The sequence below is a fragment of the Cervus elaphus genome, chromosome 13 (genome assembly GCF_910594005.1).
Source record: "Cervus elaphus chromosome 13, mCerEla1.1, whole genome shotgun sequence".
Classification (NCBI taxonomy): domain Eukaryota; kingdom Metazoa; phylum Chordata; class Mammalia; order Artiodactyla; family Cervidae; genus Cervus; species Cervus elaphus.
The window spans coordinates 29,448,636-29,463,679 of NC_057827.1; the positions used below are offsets into that span (position 1 = coordinate 29,448,636).

At 36.3% G+C, this 15,044-nt stretch overlaps 1 protein-coding gene across 5 annotated transcripts in view; it reads left to right on the forward strand.

Annotated features, from left to right (window-relative positions):
- The window catches only part of ZFAND6 (zinc finger AN1-type containing 6), a 52,467-nt gene extending 37,672 nt beyond the window's left edge, over positions 1 to 14,795 (forward strand). For all 5 annotated transcript variants that reach the window (XM_043921675.1, XM_043921674.1, XM_043921678.1 and 2 more), the window contains 5 exons: positions 5,297 to 5,467; positions 6,694 to 6,802; positions 7,717 to 7,817; positions 11,486 to 11,599; positions 13,883 to 14,795. In XM_043921675.1, the coding sequence (XP_043777610.1) occupies positions 5,314 to 5,467; positions 6,694 to 6,802; positions 7,717 to 7,817; positions 11,486 to 11,599; positions 13,883 to 14,031 (627 nt within the window). In that variant the 5' untranslated portion in view covers positions 5,297 to 5,313 and the 3' untranslated portion in view covers positions 14,032 to 14,795. The remainder of the gene's footprint in view (positions 1 to 5,296; positions 5,468 to 6,693; positions 6,803 to 7,716; positions 7,818 to 11,485; positions 11,600 to 13,882) is intronic.
- The last annotated feature ends 249 nt before the right edge of the window (positions 14,796 to 15,044 follow it).

The following is a 15,044-nucleotide window of genomic DNA, read 5'->3' on the forward strand; positions in this document are numbered from 1 at the left end:
ATTCCTGAATGGGACTGTCGTAGGCAGAGTGAAGAAGCAGACGGCATTTATGAAGGAAGGAGCAGTATGAGTTAGATTCTTGTTTCCAGCAATGAGCATGATTTGTTTCAAACAGATGGGAGCAAAGGACCCTCTACTTTTAGGCAGAGCAGAGATAGAGCAGTTACTTAGTTTCCACTCTGTGCCAGGCACTGTATGGACGCCTTCTGTATACATTGTCTTACTTGATCTAGTTAGATAAATATGAACACCCTTTTAAGGAGTTGAAACCTAGGGAAGTTTAGTAACATGTTCAAGCTTTTTTGGCAATAAAAATGGCAAAGCTGGGCCCTGACCCCAAGCCTATTCACTTTTCACTTGGCATTTACTTTGCAGGGAAATTGGACTGGTTACGGTAAATTATGTAGAGCTCAGAATCCCAGGTCTAGTACTCCTTCCTGGAGCACATATAGAGTAACTAAACTGGAAGAAATATGATGAGAACTTGGTGTTCAAGAGAATTTAAATAAGTGGATTTTGAGGAGAGGCAGTAAAACAGAAGAAAAAATACTATTAAAATAACCCAGGTGTGAAATGATGAGAATCAGAATTGGGATGCAAAAGAAAAGAGCATGAGATATTTCCAAATGAAAATTATTGTAACTTGGTGACTGAACTCTAAGGAATGAAGCAGAGTGAAATAAGTTTGATGTGTATTTGCAGTTATAATTGAGTCTATGTTGGATTCATTCATTGCTGTTCTTTTGTCAGAATTTTAATAATTAGTAATGAACTTTCTTTGTAGTCTTAAAAGTATTTGATCTTGAATTTTTTATGCTAATGAAAATTTCTTAGGTTAAAAGACATAAAGGAAAAAAGTTTCTCAAGAACTTAGTTAAGCTAGTTAAAGCTGCATAATTAAAATTTTTTAAAAGCTGCATATTCAACTTTAAGGTTGAATAAATGAATGAAATTTTAAATTACCTTTAAATGAAAAGAATAAGAATTCATGAATGTTCACAGATTTGTAGGTTTGGCAGGACAGGATGGACTTTAAAAGTCATTCTCTTTTAATTTTGTTTTTGATTTAAAAAAAAAAAAAGGACATTGACCTCAAAGCTTACAGATATGTGGCCTTGGGCAAGTTATTAGGTTTCTTTGAATATCAGTGTCCTCATTTAAAATAGGGATATCAGTAATACCGATGTCCTAGGGTTCTGGAGAGAATTAAGTGAGATAATATAAATAAAACAATAAAAATGGTTTGTGACCCGTAGTAAACTCTGAGTAACTAAGTATCCGAGGAAGGTAGAGAGGACAGTCAGGTGTGGGTTTGATTATGAATGTTATTAAGAGTTAAATCACATTTTCTGAATTCTTTTAATTCGTACTTTTTTTTTTTTTTTTCAATTCCACCGTGCTAATCCATTTTTCTCTGTATCTCTGAGATCTCAGGCTTTACCTCCTTGGATTTGTGGTTCTATAATCCCACAATACCTAGAGCAATCAAGGAATTGTTCTGCTTTCTCCTTCTCTTTCCTCTTTTCCTCCTGAAGGCCAGGTTCGTTGTCCCTTCATATTTACCTACCAGAAAGGTACTGGCGCATGGGGACACCGGGCTTTCAGTTTCTCCAGAGCCACCCCATCTTTGCCACTACACATAAAGGTAAACTGGGACACCCTTTTATGGCTCTTGGTCTTTTTTCTGAATCTTCATGGAAAGTTACATTTTGTGGCCTAACCATGAATAAATAAAACTGATTTTTTTCCTTTTATTTCTCTCTTCTTTTCCTGTGAAATCCTTTGTGCTTTTTATCTGCCACGATAATAGTTGTTTTTGAAAGCTTTTGACTTACAAAATTACTGCTAATTTGCTACTGTGCAGGGTATTTTGGCTTGGGGAAATTGTTACAACGTTTTGAATTTTAGTCTTACTGTTCAAAAGCAGAGGTTGTGATACAAAAAGCGTCCTGGTCATGTTGTACTTCTTACCTGTGACTCTCTGCTTGAGTTTTTATAGAAATAAGATAATTCTCTTTTCTGGATGCTTGTAATTGCCAGCATATATTGAAAAATTTGTCCGTACTGGTAGGGAAAGTTTTTAATTCTTATATAATTTTAATGTCATTAATATGCAGTATAGAATAGTTGGTGATTTAGAACAGAGTTTCTTGGGAATTCCCTGGCTGTCCAGTGATTATGACCCGGCACTTTGACTGCCTGGGCCCAGGTTCGATCTGTGGTTAGGGAACTAAGATCCAGCAAGCTGTGAAAATAAGTAAGAACACTGTGTCTCAATCTTTTTCCTTTATTGCCCTCCACCCCACTCCCAGGAGTCTTTTGAAACAGTTTTTCCTTATTGGCTTCCTACCTCCATAAAATTTTAATCCCACAGATGCAGTTACCTGTGTATGTATTACATGTGCATCTGTTTCATACACACAGAGTAAGGGGTTTTGTACTCCCATCGCCAGGGTCAGTGTCTGTCTTCTTGAGCTGGTGCTGCTTGCCGTGCTAGTTACAGCAGCAGGGTCTCAGAATTTTTGGTTTCAGGACCTTAGAGTTTTCAAAAGTTATTGAGTACATTGAAAACCTTTAGCCTGTGTCTGTCATATCTTGTGAGAATTTCACCATATTACAAATTAAAGTGAGACAGTCACAAATATTTATTAGTTATTAATTTATTTAAAAGTTATTATGAAAAATAACTCCCCCTTCAAAGGGTTCAGTAAGAAACATGACATTGTTACGCATTTTTGCAAGTTCTTCAAGGTCTGGCTTAGAACAAAAAGCTGGATTCTCATGGTTGCCTCTGTATTCAGTCTGTTACAATGTTTAAAAAAAAAAAGCTGGTGTCATACAGATATGTAGTTGGAAAAGGAAGGAGTATTTTGATAACCTTTTCAGATAGTAGATATCTCTCTTCTTTGATATTACACCAAAATGTGACAATTTGTAGTTTATTAAAGGGATAAGTTGCAGTGTGGAATCTCATACTGTGTAAAAATGTTCTGTTCAGTTACTCTGAAACCCATGGGTCTATCTTTCCCTTTGAGTGAGTGTTTTGTTCATGAATAATTTTGTACCATCGTATGTTGGTCATTTAGAAAATATTGGTTTCCTGGCTTATGCAGATCTCCCAAATGTTGATAATAGAACCAATACTTACATGTCATTAATATCACCACTAATCAGCTTCCGTGGTGGCTCTGATGGTAAAGAATCTGCCTGCCATGCAGGAGACATGGGCTTGATTCTTGGGTTGGGAAGATCCCCTGGAGAAGGAAATGGCAGCCCACTCCAGTAGGCTTACCTGGAAAATCCCATGGACAGAGGAGCCTGATAGGCTACAGTCCATGGGCTCACAAAGATTAGGACATGGCCGAGCGACTAACACTTTCACTTTCACTTTTTTCACTTTTTTCACTAATCATTTCAGAGACTCTCTAAAAATTACTTGTCAAGCTTTTTTATTTTATTATTTAAATATTGTCCTTGGCAGTAAATACTGTTAGTTATTTTCCTTGAAGTAATAGGCTTCATTCATTTCTGAGAAAATATCTGATATAATCAAGTCTAAATAATCAGTTTGTCAGTTCTTTGAAACAAAAAACCTGTTCTGTGAAGATGACTCGGCTTGTAACTCAAACAATTGTTCAAGTGCTTTTTCTTCACTCACCATACCTTTGTATGCAGCAGGAATGCTTTATGTGTATTTCCCAGTTTGTCACACAAAATATTAACAAGTTGTGTGTGTTCAGTCTCAGGATTTAATAAATTAAGAATTTTGCTGTGACAGTATGGTGATCAAGAATATAATGGTACTGTATGTCATGGTTGACTCCTTGATGAGGTTCCAGGTTCTTACCACCTTTGCTGTTTACTCATCATTGGATTCTGAGATGACTTGGCTTCATAAAGTAAAAAGATGTTTTTCAAAATGTCAGATTCTATTCCTAGGCCTAAAGGTCTAAAGATTATCAACAGTTTTAGGTTTTTCTTTTTAAAGGTAAATGCTAAACCTGCTTTGTTTTATAATCCAGTCAAATGCATTATTGCTCTTGGTTCTGAAATTTGCATTAAACCCACCCCATTCACCGCTCAATCCACAACAGTGTTTGCAAATAATTCAGGTGGAAAAAAAAATGTTAGTGGTAAACAGTGAAGGTTTCTTTCATTGTTTATCAATTCGAGAAAACTTCAGTGGCAAAACACTGTCCTTCATTGTTAGTCTTATATTTATGATGTCTGAACATAGACTCCTCTGTAAAGACACCTGCACCCATTTTGGAGTAACCTTCATTTCATTTGGTAGGCTTTTTTTTTAATAAGATAGAGCCTGTTATTACCATCTGTCTCGTCATTCATGCCAGAGAGCCACGTGCCATGTGGGAGAAACAGCACACAGGGTTCTTCTGTCTGCCGTAATTGATTATTGCCTCTGGTTCCCAACAGTTCTTCTGATTGTTAGTTTTTAAATTTTAAGTACTTTAAATATTTTGGCCCAATTATATAGTAGTACTTCATTTAAAAGGATTTTAAAAGTACAGAGAAGATACACATCAGAAAAAAAAATCTGTTAGCTTTCCCATCCTTAGATTTATTCTTTCTTATAATTATTGGTGATTAATAGGTTTGTCAGCATTATAAATAAGCTGTGACATCCATGCCTTGTGTATATGTGTGTATATATACATATGTATTTATAATTTTTTTCTGATTCTACCCAAGTTATTCTGTTGAAGGAGATGATGGGTTCAAAAGGGCAATCTTTCACAAGGCTCTTAAGATGAATTGTCAGTGTAGCTTTCTAAAATGACTGACTCAATTTCTCATTTTACCAGTGTTGTATTTCTCCACATCTTCACCAGCATTGATACTATGTTAAATGCTTTTTAAACAGAAAACATTATGCAAGTTAAAACATGAACTTTTTAAGCAAAAGTTAAGTGATGAGGCCTTACTAATACAACAAAGAGCAAACTCTATTTCTCATTCCTAGGTGTCTGAGCTGAACTAAACTTAAAGGATTTTTCTTACCATTCTGATGGTATGGAGTCTTTAGATCAGATACCTTTCTCTAGTTCATAACATTGTTGGAGCCAGTACAATCCTTTTGTACAGTGAGGGTCGGAGATAAAAGTTCAGTTTTTGTATCCTTTCGATATTTTTTTTTTCCCTCTCTCTACTTCAGACAGCTGTAGAGTGGTTTAGGGAGGAGTATATGTGCATTTTCCTTTATTACATAAAGCAGATTTGGATAATGTATGATTGTAGTATGTATCAGAGTTCTCTGCTCATTCTGTGTAAATTTCAGGTGTGCAACAGAGGAACATGGCTCAAGAAACTAATCACAGCCAAGTGCCTATGCTTTGTTCCACTGGCTGCGGATTTTATGGAAACCCTCGTACGAATGGCATGTGTTCAGTGTGCTATAAAGAACATCTTCAAAGACAGAATAGTAGTAATGGTAGAATAAGTCCACCTGGTAAGTAGTTCTTACCTGGTAAGTAAAACACAGCGCTGTTCATAACTGAGATACACCTGAATAGCACAGGATACCTGGCACCTCTTTCTGCTTTCACACTGTACTTGCATTATTACATTTACGTCAGGAAAATGTCTCATTACACATTGTAATGATCATTGGTAAGGTAAGAGGAAGAGGAGTATCTCCACTCATTGAAAAGAACTACTGTAGATCCATCTCAGACTTACGTGCTGTGCTCGAGAACTGTTATCTTACTAATTAATAAAATAGATGCACACTCCAAGTGTGTAGAGTTGTCTTGGAAAATAAGCTCTGAAGGAGTGGGGGCTGTGTGAGGACCTTGGTTCTTTTCTCTAGGATGACTTCTGAGGCCAACATAATTGTAGGAGGAGAGAGTTCCACATAGATAGCCACAGATGACTTCAGAGAAAGCCTTCCTCCATTCTGCATAGGAAGGAGAGGTGGGGCAGTTTGACTCAGAGAAAAGGGTGTTTGTTCATCCCCAGTTCACTTGAGTTCTTTATTCATTTTTATGTCAGAGGATTCTCCTGGAATTGAAGTGGCTTTTGCTTCAGTGATTGTGTAAAAAGGGATTTTGAACATGAACTTTACTCATCTAGGATAGTTCTCATATATGTTAATGCCTGAATGTGTAGGTTTCTGTGGTTAATGATAAGTGCAGGCTGTTACTTAGTTCATTTAAAATTGCTTGTGGAGTCTTTCATCATTGCTTCCTGTTCAAGCCAGACTTCTTTAAATATTCTTGAGGCTAGAATCAAGTGAATATAAGTTACTATATTGTTTTGTAAAATCATTATCTACATTTTTGCCTTATGAAGAACAGGTAAAATAATATAACCTGAGTGCAGATTTTAATTCTGAATTTACATTTGCCTTACTACTGAATTCTTTTTTATTTTAAAGATCTCATTGTGCACTATGTATTATTTGGAAGACATTTATGAATTAAAGAGTTTGGGCGATAATCCTAAAAAACAGTCGTTTAGGTCTTGACTATGTATATTTTGTATGTGGTAAAATTAGCATCCTTTTCATAGGAAAATTATTGAAAACTTTTAGCTAAAGTAATGAACCAGCATATTACATAGTAAAACAAAACCCATATACTGTATTTCGTGGGAAACTGGTCTTGGTTTTTTTAGATAAGGTGCCAGCCCGTCCAGGGCACAGAGTCTCTAATGTGCGATGTGGTCCTGTTGCAGCGCCTTCTGTCACAAGTCTGTCTGAGTCCTTACCAGTCCAGTGCACAGACGGTAGTGTCCCAGAGGCTCAGTCAGCGCTAGACTCAACAGCTTCATCTATGCAGCCAAGGTAAGAGGCCGCCTCTGAACTGTGACCAGAGAGCTGTTGAAAAGTAAGGCATTTTTTCTGTATCTGGTCAGTTCTGTTATTTAAGGAAAACGATTTAAAGTCACTTTAGGATTAACTAGCAGAAAATCATATCTGTCTCATTATTATCACTGACTAGTCAAAAAAATCTTTTTATTGGTATTACATTACGGTGAGAGTAGGGAGTTGTCTTAAAATTTAATGAAAAGATGTTGTTTTTCAGACAGCTTTTTTTTTTCTTCATAATGTATTCTGACCAACCCCTGAAGTCCTTTTGAAGCATGTTAAGTTCTTCTAGTCATAGGCCTTTGATGCTAACACTAGTGCTTTGTATTAAAAAACGGGTTTGTCACAGGTTCTCTGTTTAATATCATGTGATCCTGTTCTCTGTTTAATATTATAATGTCCTGATATCTATTTGTATTGTAGTGTATTTTCTTTTTAACTGAAGTCTTTTAGAAGCTGGAAACACAGATATATTTGTTTCATTCTTACCCTGCTGTTAGGAAACATATACTAAGTTTCTGTTCTGGAGTTCCTTTTTCTGGTTCTCCTGTGTCCATCAGTACATCATATACAACTTTGTGTTAGGGTTCCTGAAGCATGTCTTTATCATACTAGTGTTCATTTAGTGAATTCATACACAGTGGTTTAGTGAATTCATACACAGTGGACACATTCTATGGCTTTATTTCAAAATTAAAAAATTTCTGGTCCAAATTGGTCTCAAATTTCAAAATTCTGTAGTTATGTAGAAGTTATTTTTTTTTAATTTCTGATTAATTCCTGTCTTAATGATCTGCTGAAATAATGTTGAACTCTTACTTATTAATCACTTAATTTCTAGCCATGAATAGAGATCATCTTTTAAAATCTAAATATTTTTGTTTTTCTAGCCCTGTGTCAAATCAGTCACTTTTATCAGAATCTGTAGCGTCTTCCCAAGTGGACAGTACATCTGTGGACAAAGCAATACCTGAAACAGAAGACCTGCAAGGTTTGTACATGATCTAGCATATGTTTGGTCATTTATTTAATGTTTGAGTATTCCTAGCCAGGCACTCTCCTAGATGCATGTGTTTCTTAAATTACCTGCCTGATACATATTTTTTATAATTGTTTTCTTTATGATCAGGGTGTTTTACATTCTTAAGTATTTAATTGACTGAAATATAGGAAGCCCTTTCCTACTTATATGTAATTAGGTCATCAGCATCAACATAGAAATTTAAAAATCTGTTTTGTTTGACAAATATAATTAAATGAATGAGTGGTTGTGTTATACTGTTCTCTTTTACTGTTTTGTCTGTTTTAACCTAAATACTCTTTCCTCTCCCATGAACCGGGGCTGCTGGTTTAAGAGGAATCTCTTGCTTTGGACTTGGATTATCTATTTACTTTGACTGGCAGTGACCTCCCTTTCCCCACGTGTGACTTTGAGCCCAACAGTCATGCTCAGTTACTCTTATTTATAGCATGGCATCTCAAGTTCTTGCCCATGCTCTTTGTATCCCCATTATGTGAACCAAGGTGAAGTGGATCTAGGAAGACTGGAATATGTGTATGAAGGCTTTCTTAGTGGGCAGAGCTGGTAGAGGAGACATTTAGGATGCTGTGAAAAAAATCTATGCTTGGTTAGTTATATTCTACTAGTGTGTGGAAACGATGTATTAATTGAGAAGGATACTCTGGGAAGAAGCCCGAAGATGAGCTGTGTGTCATTTGATCTGTGACATGATTTAAATGGACACGATGCCGTACCCATTGAAGCCTTCCACTGTACATGGTGTTCACAGGGCGATGATAGGTATACCTGGCAATCTTAGCTGAAGTTTGCTAAAGCTTAAATTTAGTTAAGCTAGCTAATTCCCCTTCTTCTGATTTCATGCCCAACAAATGATTGGCATAATTTGCCTCCTTACACATTTTGCTGTAGAAAGAAAATGTAACTGTCTGATCAGCATAAATATTCCATGCAATTATGAATATTGTAAATATTCATGATTATTGTAAGTGAATTATTATTATTTTTAGTTAAATAGAAAAGTTTAAGGGTGGACGGAGACAAAGGATATTTTTTAAAGCATAAATAGAAAAATTCCCAAAATTTAGTTACCCATCAGACATGGGAAATAAGACAAGGGTGATGTTAAAGCTTTCAGTTGGATGACAGTTGAAACGACAGTGATGTGTTTGTTCTCAACAGGGAAGTTGAAAGAAGTGATGGTGAGACAAGATTTTAGATAGAGCAAATTGGAAGTGGTCACATTTCAAAACTTAAAAGACTCAATTGGAGGTAGTAAGTGGGTAAATGGGTGTTTAAATGTATGAGCAGTCTTCTGTCTGAGGTTTGGAAGTCCTTGGCCCAGTTTGCAAGATGAGAGGCAGAATGGAGAAGAGCAGGTAGGGTACCAAGTCTGCACCAGGGAGAGGATACATTATCTGGATCCTGGTTACTTTCAGGCCCCAGATGCAGAGAATTGAGAAACAGGGGTTGCTTGGCAGTCTCCAGAGAGAGCCAAGGATGGAAGAATGAAAACAGGCTGCTAACCATGAAGGTGTTATTTACGTCTTAAAGTTGAACAGATTTTAGAATGTTGATAGTGAGAAAATATATGCTGCTTAAGAATAAAACTGGTTGTTTTACAAGTTTGACCAAAAAAAAAGATTTTAAGTTGGTAAACTGTTATAATACGAAGACTCATTTATGGTATATGGATAATAACAACAGTTTTCTTCACCTAGTGCTGAGCACATTAATGCAAAAGATGGTCTTGATGCTATGTTAGGAGAAATTGTGCATGCTGAGTCACTTTAGTTGTGTCCAACTCTTTGCGACCCCATGGACTGTATATAGTCTGCCAGGCTCCTCTGTCTATAGGATTCTCCAGGAAAGAATACTGGAGTGGGTTGCCATGCTCTCCTCCAGGAGATCTTCCTGACGAGGAATCGAACCCATGTCTCTCATATCTCCTGCATTGGCAAGCGCGTTCTGTACCACTATTGAGGTTTTAAATAGTGGGGTTTTAAATTGTATAGACTCCTTTTTTTTTCATGTGTAATTTCAGTGATTTAACTTAAACCAGTATTAACTTAAGTACCTTTCAAGAACTTAGCATTCATAATTTCAGCATAGCAGAATCATTGAACAATCAGGTATAAGTTTCATACGAGTTTGAGAGGGTTAGTTTTTCATGTGTAAAATCTCTTAGGCTAGTTTTTTTTTTTTTTTTTTAAAAAAGTCTTTTGCTTATACTGTTGAATTGAAAATGTCTTATTATAAACCCTCATACAACTGTGTATCTATGCACACACTCATGACACACAGTATACCTGTGATTTCCCTATTTGATAGGAATAAATGCAGAGAATATTTTTTTCATCTACTTAATAGATGGACAAAAACAAAAGACATCTTTGACTTAAGTGCTGTAGTCATTTGAGCTGGAACTGGAACCTGGGCACCTGACTCCAGGCCATTATTCTTTCCACTAGACAGCTGTGGTGCTTCCTAGAGTAGGCTGTGTGTGTGTGTTCCTGCTCCCAGCTCCAGCCCCCCTCAGTTCCCAGGGTAGGGTCAGCTGGTTTGGTGATTTGCCCAGGTATCTGTTCTCTCTCTTCCTTATTGTTCCACTTGTATCCCTCAAGCAGAATTATTATTAGATAGGAAAATCATCCCAAATGGAAGCAGGCACATGAGTAGCCGCTCTGTGCCTAAACCAGAATTCCCTAACATTGTTTATTGGAGTTTTCAGAGTGGTGTCCTTGAAACAGCTTTTTTCTCTGTAGGTATTCTGCTCATAATCAGGTTACGCTGTCACCAGGTGGGTGGTACTGCTTCCATTTGGTCCTCATGGCTCTGAAGAATTTTTTTCATGTTTAATTGAGAATTTACTATATTAAAGCATCTTTCTCTTTTAATTATGCCTTGTGATTTAATAAACAGCAGTATCTCACTTATACAGTGAGGAATGTGTATCAGTTAGGAACGACAGGTTTCCAGTTTATTAAACCCATAAGTTAGGGTGTAGGGCCAATAATTTGACCTGAATTTTGGTGCAGATGGCCTTGGGTTCACTACTTAATTTACTATCTTAATTGTAATGTTTTAATCAATATATCTTATTCCCCATATTTTAAAGGTTTTATATGAAATATTCTGAGAATTTTGAACATACTTAGTAGTCCACTGAATCTTGGTTTTAGGATTTCTTTCCCTTGTACTGTTTGAAATCTACATAGTTCTGACTCAGCAATATTTAGAAAGTTTGCATGTGACCATTTTCTTACACATTTTCTTTCTTTCCCCCTCAGATACCCAAGTAGTGTTTATGTGTTGTATGTCTTTTATTGGTCAAATACATAATTATCAGAAAATTTAAAAAATAAGCACTTTCTAGAGTTATTAACATCTCAATGTATAGTTTAGCTTTTCTGCATGTGTATATACATACATACTTAACATACATATATGCATTTAACAAAAAGGGGGTCATATTATATAAACTACTTTGTAACTTAACTGTGGGCATCTTTTCATGTTAAAGAAATAAATTCAGTTATCTTCTAAATAAACAGATCAGTGGGGGCAGGTGAGGGTAGCAGCCACCTCACCTCAGAATCTCATTGCACAATTAAGTTTCACCACCTTCATATTTTTGTCAGCTTCAGTATCAGAAACGGCACAGCAGGCATCTGAAGAGCAAAGCAAGTCTCTTGAAAAACCAAAACAGAAAAAGAATCGCTGTTTCATGTGCAGAAAGAAAGTGGGACTTACTGGTAAGGGCCTGAGTCACAAGGTTTAAATTAAGATTTTATTTAAGATAATGCTTGACTTAATATTAATGGCTTCAATTAAGATTATTTCTGTTTCCATGTGAGTTAATAATGGATATGCTTCACCTCCTGAATTTTCTTAAGTAAAAGTAGCTTTAATTACATACCTAATAGTGAAATGAGTAGCTTTTCTTTTAAAATTCATTTTAGCTGCATTTGAGAATGTTAGACAAGTAAGGTCAGTGTGCCAGGCGCTGTGAAAGGGCAGGGGTGTGGCTCCTGCCTTTAAAGTGCCAGATCATTGTGTGAGAGAGGGCATTTAAGTACTTGGTGAGCCGTGTGTAAAACGGCCAGTCACTGGTTGGTGGTGCGGGCTCACAGAGTTCATACATGTAAGGTGATGGACCTGTCCTGCCACCCAATAAGTAATCAGTACATGCTGACTGCTGTAACAGAGCTATTAGATGGTATTAAGAGAGGGGAAAAATGTTTGAAATACTACTTGGCTATTTGGCAAAGGAAGTACATTTAAATGCAGTCAAGTAGCTTGCTTTGGGAGTTCAGAGATGTGTGTAGTTATTGATAATTCATAGGAGAGGAGCAGAGGCCCATCAAAGAATCCAGAAGGTAGGATGTTTCAGCTGGGTCCTGAAAAATGAGTGGAACTTACAACTGATGGACATAGGAGCATTTCAGGCAGAAAAAAAGATAGCTTGAATGAACGCTCAGAGAAAGGAAAGAATAGGGCATGTTTAGGGACCATAAATAGGGAATGTAGCACAATATATGTGCAGAAGGGTGTTTGAGACCATCAGATGAAGCTGATGATGTGTGCTGTGGTTAACTGATGGGGAAGAGTGGCAGCTATAAATAGTTTCCATTTATTGTTTACTGTGTGAAGGGCATTCTGCTGAATACTCTGCCTAAGAAACTGACTTAACAATAGATAGGATTTTGAGCAAAATTATGTTTTAGGAAAGTTATGTGGCTAAGGAGTAGACAGAAGAGGAAAGGAGATTTATAGTCTGATATCAAAGATGTTTTAAGACTGGCTTATGCTTTCGCAAATGTATTTATTTAAAGAATACAAACATGAACAAATAAGGCATTTTAAAATGTGTGTGTATGTATATATACTATATAATATATATGTATAGTATCAAATACTGTTTCTAAATCTCAGAAACTTAGACTTCATGAATAGAAGGCTGCGACTTGGTAATTTCCATCTTGTACAGTCTTGTTAGTCTGGTGTTACTTTTGGCTTCATTTTTCATTCATTATTATGAAGTCACAGGAGACTTCCTGGTGGTCCAGGAGTTAGGACTGCATGCTTCCACTCCCTGGGAACTAAGATCCCACAAGATGTGTAGTGCAGCCAAAATAATAGTAATAAAATTTTAAAAATAAAATATGAAGTTACAGAATATCTTTTGGAAGTTTTTTTTAAAAATGTGGCAAAAGAAGTTTGTATCAAATGTCAACATTTAAAATATTGATTCCTGTGTTCTAACAATTCCATCATACAGTAAAATCCTTTTTAGGGGTGCAGGACGAGTTTTATTTAAAGACTATTCACCCTGCTTATTTCTCTCTTTTGGCTTCAATTCTTGGGGCATTTCCCTAAAATAAGTAGCATTTATTGCATGTTCACTGTATGTTAGGCAGGTAATACTTTCTCGTTTAATTCTTAACTATAACTGATTTCCAGAATTAGAGGTGCAGAAACGGGCTCAGGGAGGCTTGGTAGTTTGCCTGTGTTAGTAAACAGATCCATGCTTGGGCAACCGCAGCTGGATCTCATGCTCTTAGTCACCCAGCCAGATTACAGTTCACATCTCCATTGGAGATTGGCCAAGGAAAGCTAGTGTACTGGTTTTTTTTTGGTAACAGTTCTGTCCAGAGTTTCATCTTTCTTAACTAAATCTTAAGGTTGTCTTCTGACAGTATGCTTATTTTTTCACATTGTAGTATTTGAGAAATGTCTTACATTTTCAGTTTATCAGTCCTGTTTTTGATAGGAAGCGGTTGTGTTTCAGGCGAAGAAACTTGAGCTCAGAGAAGTGGCTGTGACTTGGGCTGGCACAGACCTGTTTGTAGGTGGTAACAAGAACTGAAGCCATCAGCTGGTGAATTTGAGAGTGTACTAGGTGGTGCAACTGCTAGTTTGGAATGATTCTTTAGATTGCTGCCCTAAAGACATGATCTTTTTAACATTAATTATGTAGAGAGTTTAATATTTAGACCTTGCACTCAACTCATGTACGTGTATTAATCCATTTTCAGGGTTTGAATGCCGGTGTGGAAATGTTTACTGTGGTGTACACCGTTACTCAGATGTACACAATTGCTCTTACAATTACAAAGCTGATGCTGCTGAGAAAATCAGAAAAGAAAATCCAGTAGTTGTTGGTGAAAAGATCCAGAAGATTTGAACTCCTGATGGAATACAAAATCCTTTGACCATCTGCAAACTAAAAACTGACTTGAGGTTTTTTTTCCTAGTCATTGGGAATGTAGAGCAATGTATCTTGCATAGACCTTTAATCATACATGTCATCAGAAGAATAGATTTTTGTTTTTGTTTTGAAAATGACTCTGAACATTTATTTCCATTGCAGTTTCTGTGGCTGAAAAAAGTAAACTTTACGAGTATTATCCTTTTAAGATCATTTTAATTTTAGTTGAGTGCAGAGGGCTTTTATAACAAATGTGGAGAAATTTTGGAGGGCTGTGATTTTTCCCAGTATTAAACATGCATGCTTTAATCTTGCAGTTTATTTTCTCATTGTGTATGTATATATAGCTTTTCTCTGCAGCACGATTTCTGTTTTGATAATGTCCTTTAGGGCACAGCTAGTTACCAGTAACTGAATGTATCTTAATCATTATGGCTGCTTCTGTTTTTCCTTAACAAAGGTTATACATATGTTAGCATATAGTTTCTTTGCACCCACTATTTATGTCTGAATCATTTGTCACAGGAGAGTGTGTGCTGATGAGATTCTAAGTTTGTGTGTTTTTAAGTTTTTTTGAGCGAGGGAAGGAAAAGCTGTACGCATTTCATTGCTGACTGCAGGTTTCTTTCAGATGATGTTCATCGGTCTGTGTGTATACAATATGAAGAATGATCTGAAGTAATTGTGCTGTATTTATGTTTATCCTCCAGTCTTTGATTAAATAAAAAGGAAAACCATAACGTTTCCTTGTGTTACTTTTTCTCCGTTACTCTTGCTGGTAGTTCATTTTGACTTCTAGTCCTTTAGTTTTCTGGTTTACTGATTTGTGAGATGAGCTCTCACATCTATCTGTGACTGATACTTAACGATGATAAATTGTGATCTTACATTCTCATGAGTTGAACGTGTCATATTTTCTAGCTCTTGTTTGTTTCTCTGTTCTGAACTCTGTCACAACGAATTAGTTCTAGTAGAAGCTTCTTTTTCTA